The sequence below is a fragment of the Spermophilus citellus genome (assembly GCF_964194105.1).
Source record: "Spermophilus citellus genome assembly, chromosome: 4".
Taxonomy (NCBI): domain Eukaryota; kingdom Metazoa; phylum Chordata; class Mammalia; order Rodentia; family Sciuridae; genus Spermophilus; species Spermophilus citellus.
In genome coordinates, this window is record NC_138185.1 from 30,300,027 (window position 1) to 30,315,192 (window position 15,166).

Sequence of the window (15,166 nt, forward strand, 5' to 3'; positions counted from 1 at the left end):
TGCAGGTCCATAAGAGGCTCAGGTCATGCAGGGAGTAGCCATGTCCCATGGCAATGCTTGGGACCTTTTCTTGGCCAGCATCTGGGGCAGGAAGGTGCACAGCACTGAGTCTGGGGGATGTGAGCTGGGGCTGAGGAGTTGGGTGAGAGATAAAGTTGAAAACATGGCCATGAACTGACCCTTAACCCTGGGGACAGTGGAAGCTTAAGAAGAGGAGAAGAAAAGGGGGGAGTCCAGAAAGGGAAGACAGTGTGGTTGGGGTATGCAAATGTGACAGACAGAATAAGAGCCCTCAAGAGGTCTGGACCTAAGAAATCCACCTTCCATGGTGAAGGGGACTTTGTAGCTGTCATTCAGGATCTTGAGTGAGGGAGACAATCCTTGGTTCTCCAGGTGGACACAAAGTAATCACAGGGGTCCTGGGGAGAGGAATAGAGGCAGGAGGGGGAGAGTCAGAGAAGACGTGACAACAGAGCAATACTTTGGGTAGAGGAGGGGCCCAGAGCCAAGGAGTGCAGCCACCCCCAAAGGCTGGAAGAGGCCAGAGGGGGATTCTCCTCTGGAATCTCTAGGAAAAGCACAGCCCTAAGGAGACTTATTTTTAGGACTTTTGATCTTCAGAACTGGGAGATAAAATGTTGTTTTAAGCCACTAAGTTTAAAGTAATTTGTTACAGCAGCAACAAGAAACTAACATCAGGGGGTTTGAAGGGCTGGTGGGGACTTGGCAGCTAGAATGTGGGCCTGGAACTTAAATATGGATCTGAGGGGAAGAGGGCCTTCTAGGAAGGCTGAGAAGGAGTAGGAGGTACACCTGGAGGAGCAGGGGGTAAAGAGGGAGACGAAGACTCCTAAGAGACCAGGAGAGAGCACGAAAGCTGACATACAGGGATGAATGAAAGAAGGACTTGAAGAGTCCTCTGAGTATGAGAATCTGGCAGTCACCAGTGACCATGTCAAAGGCATATCCATGGCAGTGTGTCCTCAGAGGATGAGGGTTGGGGGAAGGATGGCAGGAGATATGTGAGTGAGGCTGATGTGTGTTGGTAGGTGGAGAAGTATTGATATCAGATTATTCTTTAAAGAAGTTAAGTTGCAAGGAATATTATTGCAAATAAGTGAAAGGGAGAAAAGATCACAGTGAGAAGATAGGGAGAGGGTGAAGGCAAAGGGGCCACAAGGTTGAAGGAGACACATCTTTAAGAAAGCTCTGGACATATCAGTATGCTGTGTATAGGCAGAAGAGAGGTGGAAGGTAAGGAAGGACAAGCAGTAGCTGATCGAGGAAGATCCCTTGGAAGGGAAAGGGCTTTGAGAGGGAGTCAGAGCTGATTGGGAACCTGCAGGAATTTTGGAGAGATCCTAAGGCCTGCTGCCATGCAGAGCCCTGACTATGGAAGGTGATTTTTGTTTAGTGAGTGCTCACTTAGATCCTGGGATTGATTGATTCACGAGAGCTGATGGTTCAATCTTCAGGAATTTTGCAAGCTGATGTGTGTGTGTGTGTGTGTGTGTGTGTGTGTGTGTGTGTGTGGTGCGTGCGCGCTTTGTTGATAACTTGCAATTGACCACAGTGGGAATATTTATACTAGGGCAATGGGCAGATGCTACAAATTAGCTCCATCCCAAAGCCAATTATTATTATTTTTTGTTTTGTTTTTTAAATTTTTAATATTTATTTTTTAGTTTTCAGTGGACACAGCATCTTTATTTTATTTGTATGTGGTGCTGAGGATTGAACCCAGTGCCCCACGCATGCCAGGCAAGCACGTGACCACTTGAGCCACATCCCCAGCCCCCCAAAGCCAATTATTGAACATTTCCCAGAACATCACTGTGCTCCATGTGAAAGAATGGCTTGAATCAGGATTTGGGACTCATAGAAGTAGGTAGATGGGAGAGAGTTAAAAATTGTTGGAGAGGATGAAGTGATAGATCATGGGACTAGCTGGCTAGGGAAGGGAGGTATAACTGGTCAGGTGACAAAATGTAGGGCAGAAAGGTGAAGGCTTGGGTGGTTGAGATCAATGAGCAGAAGTAATGGGAGCCAAGGAGGCAGGACAGGAGCAGATTGGGGCAGGCATGTGGACTTGGGCATGGCCCTAATTAGAATGGGGAGAGGGAAGGTCACTGTAATGGGGAGGCCAACGTGTCATCATGGTCAGCCTCAGTATAGTAATGTCACACTGATGCAAGGGCAGGGATGAAAGTGAGGGAGAAATCTTGTGACCCCAACACTTAGGTCTTTAATGAACGAGGCTGAGTGATCCAAAGGTCATTGAATGTTTGGGATAGCACTTTAGCAGGAGTTGGGCACAGGATGAGATCTGAAGGGAAGGGATCTGTCCCCAAGGACAAAAACCCATCCCCATCAGTGGTGTATATTTTCTTTACAAAAGATAAAATATATTTCCTAGATCTGTCCACTAGATGTGTAACCAATTCAGAATCAAGGAAGAGCTGAGAGCTCAGACTGTGGTCTCTCACTTGTCATTTTCCACTAAAAGATACCAGAACTTTTAAGAGAAATAACTAATTCTAGGTCCAGAGCAGGAAAAGCATAAGCTGAGACTAAAATGTCTCACTCGATCAGAAAGCAAGGAAGTACTCAACATTCTCTGGGTTGTGCCAAAGATCTCAGGAGCCAATTTGAAAAGGTGCTCATTAATCAAGCCCCAAATGGTGATGTCTGTAAGGTGTCAGAATATCATGGATGTCTAAAAACCATGGCATTATTATGGTATTAAAAAACCCCCATTGGCCACCTCTGGAAAGAACACTGGAGAATTGACTCCTCATTTGATATATAAGGAGGAACATTCAGTACCTCTCCTGCATCTTCTATAGACACTATTTCAACCAAACAGCTAGTGGTGAATTCTTTTTGAAATTCTAGTAAAAAAATCCAGAAGTAATTATAGGATTAAAATACCACCACTTTAAGCCCCATTGGTCCCGGCCATGATCAAAGCTGCTAAAGCCAGCAGAGGAGAGGCTGATGAGTTACCTTATAATGGACAAATCAGGCCGACAGCATCTGAACCCTGATCAATCTTGACATCACAAAAGAGAATTCTTGTCCAAACCACCAAACCTGAATCTCATCAAACTAGCTTATAGGCAAATAGGAAACAGAGGGATATGGTAAATGGTACTATGAAGATGTGAAGTCCATATATTGTGAAATATACCTTGGGAGAAGCAATTTTGTTTCTTTACTAAAGAAATTAAAAGAAAAAAGAGGTAGTGGTGGTGGTGGTGGGGAGGGATGTATCAATTAAGTAAACCTGGTAGGCAAATGAACCACATACAATACATGTGCCTTTTTTGGATCTTCATTCTAACAAAGTAAAAGTTTATAAAGCAACCAGCAACCTTTTGAACACTAGGTAGATATTTGAATTAAATTGATAATATTAAGTGGTCATTTTAATGTGTTACAATAGATAGTAGTTATTTTTTAAAAGTCATTTTCTTCTAGAAATATATACTGAAAAATTTACAGTTAAAGTGATATGGTATCTGGGATTTTTTTTTTCATAATAATGTGCAGTGGTGGGAGAGTGGGTGGGGTTGAGATGAACCAACATTATTAGCCTGGGGTTGAAGCAGAGTCATAGGTACATGGGGGTTAATTATACTGTTCTACTATTGTAGGTACTTGAAACTTTCCATGAAGAACAAACAAACAAACAAACCACCAACAACAGCAAAAGCCCAGGCTGGAGCTGTAACTCAGTGGCAGAATTGTGCTTAGCATGTCCAAGGCCCTACTTCGATCCATAGCACTGCAAAAACAAACCAAAACCAAAACCCCCAAAAACCCAAAAAACAAAAAAACAAAAAAACAAAAAAATCCAAAACAACAACCCCACAAAGAACCCTAACTCATGGGTTATTCGAAACAGTTACTTGATCAATGTTATATATTATGCTTAAATTTTTTAAAGCACATGTATGGAGGGTCATACACCCATATCACTAGTAAGGATGATTGACAGTTAATAGAGGGAAGTTATACTAAGTGAGATAAGCCAGTCCCGGTAAAAATACCACAGCATTCCACATATATGAAGCACCTGAGGTAGTCCAATTCATAGAATCAAAGAGCAGGATGGTGCTTCACAATTCCTCAGTGGGAGTTGCCAATCAATGGGCATAAAATTTCAGTTCAGGAAGGTGAATAAGTTCTAGAGCTCTTCTGTACAACACAATTCCTGTAGTTAACAATACCATATGCATACTTAAAATTTATTAGGAGGGTAGATTTCATATTAGGTGGATAAATTAATAAATAGAGGGATAAATAATAAAATACCACAATACGACACAAAAAATAAAGTAAGTAGAAGGCTGTGTAATATGGTTTGGATGTGAGGTGTCCCCCAAAAACTTACATGTGAGACAATGCTAGAAGGTTCAGAGGAGAAACGGTTAGGTTGTAAGAGTCTTAACCCAATCAGTGATTTAATTTAATAGGGATCAAGTGAGTGGTAACTGAAGTGGTAGGGCGTGGGGAGGAGGTGGGAGCTGGAACATGGCTCTGGGGTATATATTCTATATCTCGAGAGTGGAGACTCTCTTTCTGCTTCATGATCACCATGATGTGAGCTGCTTTCCTCCGCCATCCACTCCCGCCATGATGTTCAGCCTCACCTCGAGCCCCAAGGAATGAAGCTGGTCTTCTATGAACTAAGACCTCTGAAACCATGAGCTCTCAAATAACTTTTCCTCCTCTACAATTGTTCTGGTCAGATCTTTTAGTTACAGCAGCTAAATAGTTGACTAAAACAGCTGTGCTTTACCACACAGACTCTTGGCATGGCAGGATGCAAAGAGGCCATGGATTCTGTCCTTTTCTTCTTCTTCTGCATACATTTACTGAGCATGTACTATGTGCTAGGTGCCACAGAAGCACAGGTAGGAGACTTAATGCCAGACTTTTCTTCAGGTTTTTGCATGGGGGTGGGGGGATGGGGACAAATGCCATCACCAATGACCTGTCACACAGCACCCCCAACTCTTCCCCTGCACCTGCCGACCCAAGAAATATCTCAGGAAGTTGTGGAGATGGGTCCTTTGGAACATGGCCAAATCTCAGAAACACCTGCCTGCACCACTCCTTACCTGATTGTCACAGCCTGCTTTCCATTCTGGACATCAATTCTGTTAGATATGGAAAATGAAAAACCCTCAAATAGTGTGGCCTTGGAAAAGGGAATGAAAAGAAAGCCATACATTGATAGCTTTAATCTCTTTCAAGATAAATCCTTTCCAGATGCTGGCCACAGGTGGGGAGAAGGTGTTTTATCAAAACTAGAATGATAGTCTCTGGGAAGCACTAATCTCTTCCAAGATAAATCCTCTCCAAGTGCTGGCCACAGACCTCCCCACCCCCCTAAAAACCCAAATTCCTGAGTGCCCAAACTCACATGCTCACTAAATCGTCTCTCAGTATAGCCTATATAAGCCCAAATTCCTTTGGCCAGTGACTCATTTTCCACCAGGAAAGTGGGCCCATCAGAGGTGTCACCCTCTTCCTGCATGAAACTTCTTTCCTCAATAAAAATCTGAGCTGATCTATGAAGTTTGCATCCGGTCTGGTCTTTTTGTGCTAACAAATTCCTCAGCATGGCTCACAGTCTTCTACCTGCTTTCTGTCCCTCTCATTAAGGTACTCAAATTGACAGTCAAGTTTATAAGTGCATACATCTCAAGCGTACAGCTTGCTGACTTTACATATGCAAACAATGATGTGATAACTGCCCAGAACAAGATACAGAACATTGCTAGTTGAAGGTTCTAGCATTCGCTTCCAGTAAATACCAACACACACACACACACACACACACACACACACACACACACATAATCACTACCCTGATTTTTATTGCTGTTGATTAATTTCACATATTATTCAACTTTGTATACACAGAACCATATGGTACATATGCTTTAAATTTCTGATCTGACTTATTCTACTTAATGTCATGTACAAAAAATTCACCCATGTTGTTGTGTATACCTGAGGTTTGTTCTTTTCCCTGTTGTACAGTAGTCCAGTTTATTTCTCCATCCTCCTGCTGGCCTCATCCCTTGACCTTTCTTCTCATAGACTACACATTCCAAGAGTGTCTCATAGACTCCCAAGCCAGGAGCACCCCTGCAATATGGCCACTTTTCTAGGCCCACATAGTAAGTTCTCTCACTCTTCAAACTTTGTGCTATGTATTGAATATTCACAAAGACAGTATACTGTGGGGAAAGTAATGTGCAGTAGAAGCATGTGCACACCTAACTAAGTCTGGGTGGTCAGGGAGGTGTGCTGTATCACAGAGACAGACTCACAGCAGGGAGAAAGACCTGGTGAGGCTTGTGGATGGATGGTGTGTTGTTCTGGGACATTGGCTGGACTGTGGGGGCTTCTGATATCTGGGCCTCTGGGCAACTTGAATATCTTGAAGTGTATTTGGGAGGGGTCCTAGGTTCTGAGCCTCTGGGACTTTCCTGGGTGATGGCATTCAGAAGCCAGGGGTACTTTGTGATCTGCCCAACAAAAACACAGCTGAGAGTGTAAGCTTGAGGGGTTTGCTAGTGGTCATCAGGAATGACAGGAGGTGTGGCTGGTGTGTGAGTGTAAAATGTAGGGGACAGATCCACCTCTGGGACTGGCTGGGGGCATTTCCCAGGCAGCAAAAGCCAAAGGTAGCAAAGTGTTATTGCTGTGAAGACACCGAGGAGAGAGACAGCCTCTGGAGACTCTGGGAAGAGGAAGGAATCTCTGCACAGATGGATGCTTGCTAGGGGCAGGTTTCCCCTGTCCTTCCTGTGTCTCTCTGGCCCTCAGGGAAGGTGACCTGCATGACTACACTGAGTGATTGGCTCAGACCTCTGAGAGAAAGGGGACTCCTGCATCAAGTATCCCAGGGTCAGAAGGCTTCACCAGGCACACTTCCAGCTGCCCACCCCTCCCAGGGCTACGGCCCCATGGTGGCCATGCTCCCACCTCAGGGATCCTCCAGGGAAGTCCCAGGCAGCAGCTCTGACTGTTACCTCTCCACATAACCCTCTGCAGGTTTGTGCTGCTCTAGACATTGGGGCTACAGGATGCCCATGAGCAGGAACCACTTACGCAGTTTCCTGTGATTTTCCATGGCACTTAGCCCTGCGCCAGCTTGCTGAGGTCAGTGGGTATGTGTTTGTCCTGGGTAGGGCTGCCAACAGCCCCTCCTCCACAGGCCTCTCAGACCAATGTCCATATTCTCTCTTGTCCAACCAGGAACATCCTTGAAACTGACAGGGAGCACTATCATAATCACATTGGTCAACAGGCACAAAACAGGACTGTCCTAGGTGAACAGGGATGTGCCATCACTATGCATGCTCAGCTGAGTATAAGCATGAAAGCCAAGGTTGGGGGGGCTGCAGGTGAGGGGTGAGGGGTATTTATATGTCCACAGGCATCTCTGCAATCAGAAGCAAACTTTGCTGCCTGGAATTACTGTTGAACTCTTGATGTCTCAGGTTCATTGAGGGACCCTCTGCCTGTCTCAGGGAATGTGTGCTCTGCAGTTGCTCCTCAGGTGGGGCATCCAGAAATGAGGGAGATGATCCCCAGTCTCTTTGAGCCCTTCAGGATTTTAGGTGTCTGGCATCTGTGTCCCCAGGGTTTCAGGACACCCACAGATGGTGCTCTTTCTCTCTGATGTTTCTGTAGCCTGACCCACAGCATTAGATGATCAGTCCATGGCCCACTGAGCCAATGTCCCTCTATGACTCTGGACCATTTTCTTGTTACTCCCCTGGGCTATTGGTGGCTGTTGTTAAAGGACTGTCTCTGCTGTGGTTTTGGCTGCTGCTTCTACTTAGCTTTGTGTGTGCAGGTGTGAGTGGGGACACTGTGGACTGTTAGGCTGTCCTGGGTAGTATCTTTATGGGTCTCTTAATTTCTATGGCCTATGGCCTTTGTGGACACACAATGATATTTCCCAATCCCTCCATTTCTGGTGCTCATTTCACCTAGTGTGGCCATCAGGATCTGTGAGGAGGGAGGTGCTGCCTGTATGGCCATCTTGCCCAGCTACCTTTATTTATTTATTTATTTATTTTTGGTACCATGGATTAAACCCCGGGTCACTTAACATCTGAGTCATATCCCCAGCTCTTTTTAAAAATTTTTGAGACATGGCCTCACTAAGTTTCTCAGGGCCTTGTTAAATCACTAAGGCTGGCTTTGAACTTGTGATCCTCTTGCCTCACCCTCCTGAGCCGGATTACAGTCATGTGCCACCACACCTGGCCCAGCTGCCTCTCTGCTTTTTCTGGCTCTTTCAAAGCAGGTGTTCCCTGAAGCTCCACCGAGCCCTTTTCTTTTCTCTTCTCCCTCCATCCTTTCCTACACCCCATGCTCCTGTGAGCACCCCCATCCTTGACCCCATAACCAAGTTCCCCTCATCCTCCCCTCCCCGCCATATACCTGGCACCTTCATGCCAAGAACTGCCTGCCCCTTAGAGGCCATATTCCCTTCAAAGTGTTGCTGCTCAGAATGTTCGGGCTCTTCCAAAGGGACCTCCCCCATCCCAGGCCTGGGGGGTGTTAGGACTTCCTGCCCAATTTCCTGCCTACACAGCCTCCAAGCCATTCCTGCTCCCTTAGTAGCCTCTGCCCTTGTATTAGCTCTTCAAGTCACATGGGGAAGATTGGAATATTCTGTTTCCTTGCTTGGCCTCTGCTCTCTTGCCTCATTTATTGTCAATACCATTCCATTCAGCTCCACCGGCATCCCTTAGCTCTTGTGTGTATGTCTTAATCATACAGCTCTATGACTTTACATATGCATACACCCATGCAAATCTCTGCCCAGAACAAGATACAGAGCTTCTGAAGGGACCCCATGCCACTTGTGAGGAGCAGCAGAGACTGAGGAATTGAGAAAGAGCAGTAGATGCTAGGAAGGGGCAAAGGCCCTGGAAATTTAGGGATGATTTCCTAGAAGAGGGAAACATGTGATCTGGACCTCAAAAAAACAATAGTAGCCCTTTGCAGTGCTTATTGTAACTGCAAAAACCAAGAAAAACTGCACATTCAGCAGGACACTGGATTAACACACCTGGAAGACACTCAAATGTATTGTTGTGACAATGGCCCAGCATGGCATAAATTTCAAGGACATAATATTGGGTAAAAAAAGGTAAACTGAAGAGTGATATGCACAGCAGGTGCCATTGATATAAATTCTAAAGACACAAAGCAATTCTATACTTTGTTATGAATACAGATGCTTGTTCTAAGAGTATAAACAAATACACGGGAGTGACAAATGCCAGATTTGCCTCTGGGGAGGCAGGGAGAGAGAGAGGAAGGCGGGGAGGAGGGCACTGGGTTGCAGCTGGGTTCTATTTTTTTTTTTTTTGAAAGGAGCAAGAGGAAGGGATCTAAGGCAAATATGGCAAAATGTTAACATGTGTTCAAAATGGGTGGTTATAGTACATAGGTGCTTGTTACATAATTTTCGATTTTATTTTGTAATTAAAATTTTAAAAGAAGTTAAAGAAAATATAAAAAGGGAGGTGGCTTCCCTCCAGGGAACCTGTGTGAATCAAGGTGCAGGGGGAGAATGAGGGTGCTTATGAACAAGATGCAGGGGGGCAAGGCCAGCACAGGGGTGTGGGGATGGAGCTCAGAGAGTTCTAAATCCTGGGTGTCTGAGTAGGTGTCTAAGGTGGGGGGCACACCCACTGTCTCATGACCGCTTATTTGTCTTTTCCTCCAGTTGTGTTGCTTTCAGAACATTCCTTGCCCCTGTGCTCACAACAGAGTTTGGATTTTCTTCCCAGGGCAGTGGGAAAACTCTTTGGGACAGATGACTTCAAGAGGGGGCTTTACTCATGCCTTACTCTGAATTAGCATCAGCATATCCAGCACTTGCTATGTGCCACAATTATATTCATGCAATATTATTCTCACCACAGCACTCTAGGCTGGCATTATTATCATCACCACCATCCCTATTTATAGATGAAGAAACAGAGGCACAGAGTGGGTAAGGGACTTGCCTGAAGTTCCACAGAGGCAGAGCTGGGATTTGAACCTAGGCTGTTTGGTGTCAGAGCCTGTGACCCTCAATGTGGCACTCTATTGTCCCTCATATACCAGGTGCTGTGCTGGCCACTGTGGATTCATGATGAGACAGTTATGGGACCTTGCCATCACAGAGCTGCAGAGCCAGTGGGGAAGTCAAACATCAAATCAAGCAACACACATATATGTAACTATAACTGATGATTCAATGAAGACAGAGAACCTTATCCTTTGAAAGAGAAAATAGGGAGGACAACTGAGACCGATAACTCTAAGAAAAGGGGACATTTAAGTGAAGATCTAAAGGATGAAGAGTTAGCCAGGAGAGGCTGCTGGTGGGTGGAGGTGTGTGTGTGGGGAAGCTGTCCAGATAGAGGGAAGAGCAAGTACAAAGGTCTAGAGTCAGGTATGGGTTTGGTAAAGGAACCAGACAGGATCAGAGGGGTGAAATATGGGGGGCAGGTAGAGGGAGGGAACAGGGGCAAGGTAGAGGGAGGTAGCCCCTTCCTTGGGACCTCCCTTTCTGGAGGGGAATTACATGTCTGGGATTGCCCTAGTTCATGCCAGTGGTTCTAGTGTAAACACTCATAATGTCCCATTTTGGCCTGAACAATAAAAATTTGAAGGTTACCTTCTCCAGGCCATGGTACAGTTTGGATTTTCTTCCCAGGGCAGTGGGAAAACATTGAGGGATTTAGTAGGAGTGTGACACATCTAATTCATAATGTATAAAGGTCACTGTGGCTGCTGTGGGGAGAGGGCCTGCAGTGGAGGGGGGGGTAGGTATTGTTTCTTCCTCGACTCAGTCTCACAAGGTAAGAAGGGGGCAGGTCAGGGAGAAAAGGCCAGGGGCGGGGGCGGCCCTCTGTTTGAGTAGGCTGAGGCTGCAGCTGCATGGGAAATGATTCCAGGCAAATGTCCCCACAGATGCTGTCTCCTTCTCCTCCCCATGCTGGTCCAGCCCCTAGTCCCTGCTGCAAGAGAGGTCTCAAGGAGTGAAAGGAAGCCCTGAGAACATTGCCCATATCCCAGGGCAACTTGTGAAGGAATTAGGAAAGTTCCCTGACTTCATAAATTTCAGAAATGATGATAGACAATACTAATTGTCCATTTTGTAATTTGCCCTGTTTTTCCCCCCTTCTTACCCCACACAATCCTCTCCTGCAACTCCTTCAAAAAGAGCCTTCAGACATAAAAGCTCAGGATACACTCACAGATACCACTGAGGCCAGCTTCCAAACTGAAGGAGTGCTGAAGGAAGCAGGTGGCTTATAGAGTATGGTGATGCACAAGTGGATGGGCCAGGGCCTGCTTCTCATGAATGAATGAACACATGGGGACCTACCCACTCTGTGCCTCTAGTTCCGGAGGGCGGGTAATGTAGGGGTCACATACACAGCTGACCACACAGTATGGGCGATATCTACAAGGATTTCTCATGGTCATGGGGGGCTGGAAACAAGATCGGATTTGTAATAGCAACGAACAGGAGAAAAACAAAGAGCTGGAACCCTGTGAAACGAAATCTGCTTCTCATTTTCCCTATACAAAGTAAGAGATCAGGAAAGTCGCTAAATCAACCCTACAGGGTTAGGATGGAACCCTAAAGGAGGAGGTGGAGGATCATCCATGTCTGCCAGGAAGCCATAGCCATAGGCTTGGAAAGGAAATGAAGGGGCTAGTGGGAGAGGGATCGCTTACCCAGCGGCAGGACGAAGAAGAAGGGGAACCAGCAGAGCACGAAGACGCCCACGACGATGGCCAGCGTCTTGGCTGCCTTCTTCTCACGAGAGAACTTGAGCAGGCGAACAGATAGCGAGCTGCGGAAGGTGTGGCCCTTGGTACTCCGAGTCCCATGCGTCCCGTCTGCGCCGGCGGCTGCACCACGACAGTGGATACGCAGCACCACCTCAGAGGCCTTGCCCCGCTCACGCTTGACGCCCGCCTCGAGGCTGCGCGTGGTGCTGCGCGCGACCACGTACACGCGGCAGTACATGACCACAATGACTGCCATGGGCAGATAGAAGGAGCACACCGAAGAGAAGACAGCATAGCCCGCCTCCTCCGTAATGCCGCAAAAGCGCTCGTCCGGGGGCACCGGCTCCTTCCAGCCCAGCAGAGGCCCCACGGACACGACGAGGGCTACGGCCCAGAGCAGAGCCAGGATGGCCGCCGCCTTGCGCTCTGTCATGATCGCAGGGTACTTGAGTGAGTGGCGCACGCCCACGTACCGATCCACCGAGATGGTGCAGAGGCTAAGGATGGAGGCCGTGCAGCACAGCACGTCCACCGCGGCCCACACGTCGCAGAAGGCCCGGCCGAAGGCCCAGAAGCCCAGAACCTCCATGGTGGCAGAGAAGGGCAAAACGGTGGCGCTCAGCAGCAGGTCGGCTACAGCTAGGTTCACTATGAAATAGTTGGTGACCGTCTGCAGGTGGCGGTTGCAGGCCACCGAGAGGATGACAAGTAGATTGCCCGCTACAGCGGTGAGGATGAAGGCTGCCAGAAAGACACCCACCCCCACCCCCTGCGCACTCACAACAAGCCCCCCGACGGCCGCTGTGCCGTTCACCTCGCCACCCGCGCCCGCGCCCCCCGGCTCCCCAGCGGAGCTCTGGTTGTCCTCGCCGCCGCCCGCTCCCACCACGCCGCTACCGCCGCCCGTGGCCCCCGAAACGCTGCCCACCGCCGGGGCCTCCGAGGCAGTCGCGCCGCCTGTGCTGCCCCCGCCGCCGCTCGCACTGGAGCCCCCGGAGCTGCTGTCCGGGCGGGGTCCCTCGAAAGTGACGCTAAGGAGGTCTCGGAAAGTCATCTCAACGCGCAGCCGTCGGGGGCCGAGCCAGGATGCAGGACCAACAACTGACAGGGAGGGGGCAGGAGGGCATAGCCGCAGGGCTTCGGGTTCAGCCCCGCGCGCGAGTCCGGTCCGGGTCCTGCCCAAGTTCCTGTGATACGTAGAGTGGCAGCTGGGGAGCGGAATGCCAGGTCGGGAGGCGGCTGGGGCTCCCCGAGGCCACCCGTGGAGTCGGATCGAAGAAGAGTCAGGGCTGGTGACTCGCGCTGCTCTCTGAGCGTGCCCAGGCGATCCGGCAAAGCAGCGGCTCCGGGACCCGGTGGTGCAGGCAGTGGCCACTGCGGCGCTCCCAACTCCGTGCGGGGGGCGGGACGGAGGAGGGGCAGCGCGTGGAGGGAGGAGGGGGCGGCCGGAGCCGAAAGAGGGGGCGCCGCGCTCCCTGGGAGAAGGGGCTCTGATCTCTGGGAGACAGTGTGTGTGAAGGTCCGGAGGGGTTGCGGTGCTGACGCGCTCTCCGACTCCAGAGCCACCTACGCTTCGCCGCTGGTGCCAGGACTGCTCTCTTCCTTCGCTGTTCCCTTCGCGCGCTCTCCCGCTCCTCTTCTGGATCCCCTCTCCCGTGGTTCTCACTCCTCAGCTGCGTCGCTCTTCTTCGCTTCCCTTTCCAGCCTCCGGGTCACTCACTGGTTGCCCTTGGGCGTGCGGAGCTTAGAAGGCGCGATTTCTTGGTCCCCAGACTCCCGACACTGGCCGCCAGAGAGCAGCAAGCGCCCGGGATCTGCGGACTGCGGACTGGACGGTGCAGTGTCGCGGCGGTCGCCTCCTGAGACTGCCTGGATCAATCTGCAACACCTCTTTTTTTTTTTCTTTCAGGCCACAGGCTAGAGGAGGGTCTCAAACCCTTCTGCCAAGTATGAAGGCGTGGAGAGAGCCCCGGAAGGGGTCAGAAGCCTGGTATAAGCTGAGGCCGGGTATGAAGGGCGCCGGCCGAACAGACTATGTGGCTATAGCCCTGAGACCCTGCCCAGGACAGTGATCTATGTAACACCAACTTTCGCACTGTTAGTTTACTCTACATCAAATGTCAGAATAAATCTTTCTATTGCTACTGCAAACAAGCGGCCTGGTGCTGGGGAGGGAGAGCACAAGTGCTGGAGGGTGGGAAAGGTCACTTGGCAGGATGGATGGGGGTGGAGGAGGGAAGAGAGAAGTCTGGCTCCAAATACCCAGGCTCCTCCCTTATTAGCTGTTGGATCTCTTTGTACCTACCTCAGTTTCTCATCTGTAAAATGAGAGTCAAAGTCTACCTAGTGCCTGGGTTTCTTAGTTGAGTGGGACTTAGAACGGCAGGATCTGAACAGGGAGGACAGGGGGCAGAAGAAATGTGGCACTGGTATGAAGCACGGACACTGGTGGAGGTTAGAGTAGGAGGAGCCTCTTACTGACCAGCAGATCTGGCAGGGAGAGACACAAGACAATCATTCATTAAGCCAACATAAAATACTTAAGTGGCTGCTGGCCCTTATGAACGACAGAAGAAGAAGAGTCAGTAGGGAGCATAAAGCCACCTCTTAGGTGCAAGATGAAGGTGATTTAACACTTGCCAGGGGATTTTTTTGGAAAGAAGGCTGGGAGGAGATGGGTCTTGGCGTCTCTGGCTGTGGCTAACAGGCAAATTGTCTGAAAGTCCTAGATGAGAAGCTGCTTTGAAGAAAAAGCAGGAAATGGGAGAATTGTTGAAATATGGGTAAGCCCCTCCTCCAGCCTAGGAAGCCAAGGCTGTAATAATCATAACTTAGAAACAGTTCTTCAAGGCCCACAAGTTATCCCATTAAATCATCCATGTTTTACATGGGTCTGGAAATTACCACTGTGGGTTAAAATGAAAGCAATGTGGCTTTTAAGGGTTAGCTGGAAGCTGACCAAAAACAAAACCCTGAATCTGGGCTTCCTCTCTGAAAGGGAAGGGCACTGAAAGGGGATGCCAGGAGCTCCTCACTTGGGAGTGAGGGGAGGCAGTCCTAGTGTCCATGACTGGCTGCCTTCTCATAATGTGGGACAGGTGTAACCCCAATGGAGTCCATTTGGTTCTAGGTCTGGTGAGTTTTCAAAGAAGACTGGGGTAAAGGGAATGGGGCTGGAGCACTAGGGGATTTCTTCACTGGTGTCACAGAGATCTGTGCTTGATTCTGTCTAGAGAGCCAGCAGAAGGCTGGAGGTGTCTTTGCCAGCAACATGAGAAGGAGAGGTGGGGTAGGGTGCCTGGAAGAAGATGGGGCAGCCTCACTCCTT

At 48.8% G+C, this 15,166-nt stretch overlaps 1 protein-coding gene across 1 annotated transcript in view; it reads right to left on the bottom strand.

Moving 5' to 3' along the window:
- Positions 1–13,888, bottom strand: part of ADRA1D (adrenoceptor alpha 1D) — a 33,641-nt gene extending 19,753 nt beyond the window's left edge. The window contains exon 1 of the mRNA XM_081290161.1: positions 11,782–13,888. Coding sequence (XP_081146287.1) covers positions 11,782–12,892 — 1,111 coding nt within the window. The 5' untranslated portion in view covers positions 12,893–13,888. The remainder of the gene's footprint in view (positions 1–11,781) is intronic.
- Positions 13,889–15,166: the final 1,278 nt, after the last annotated feature.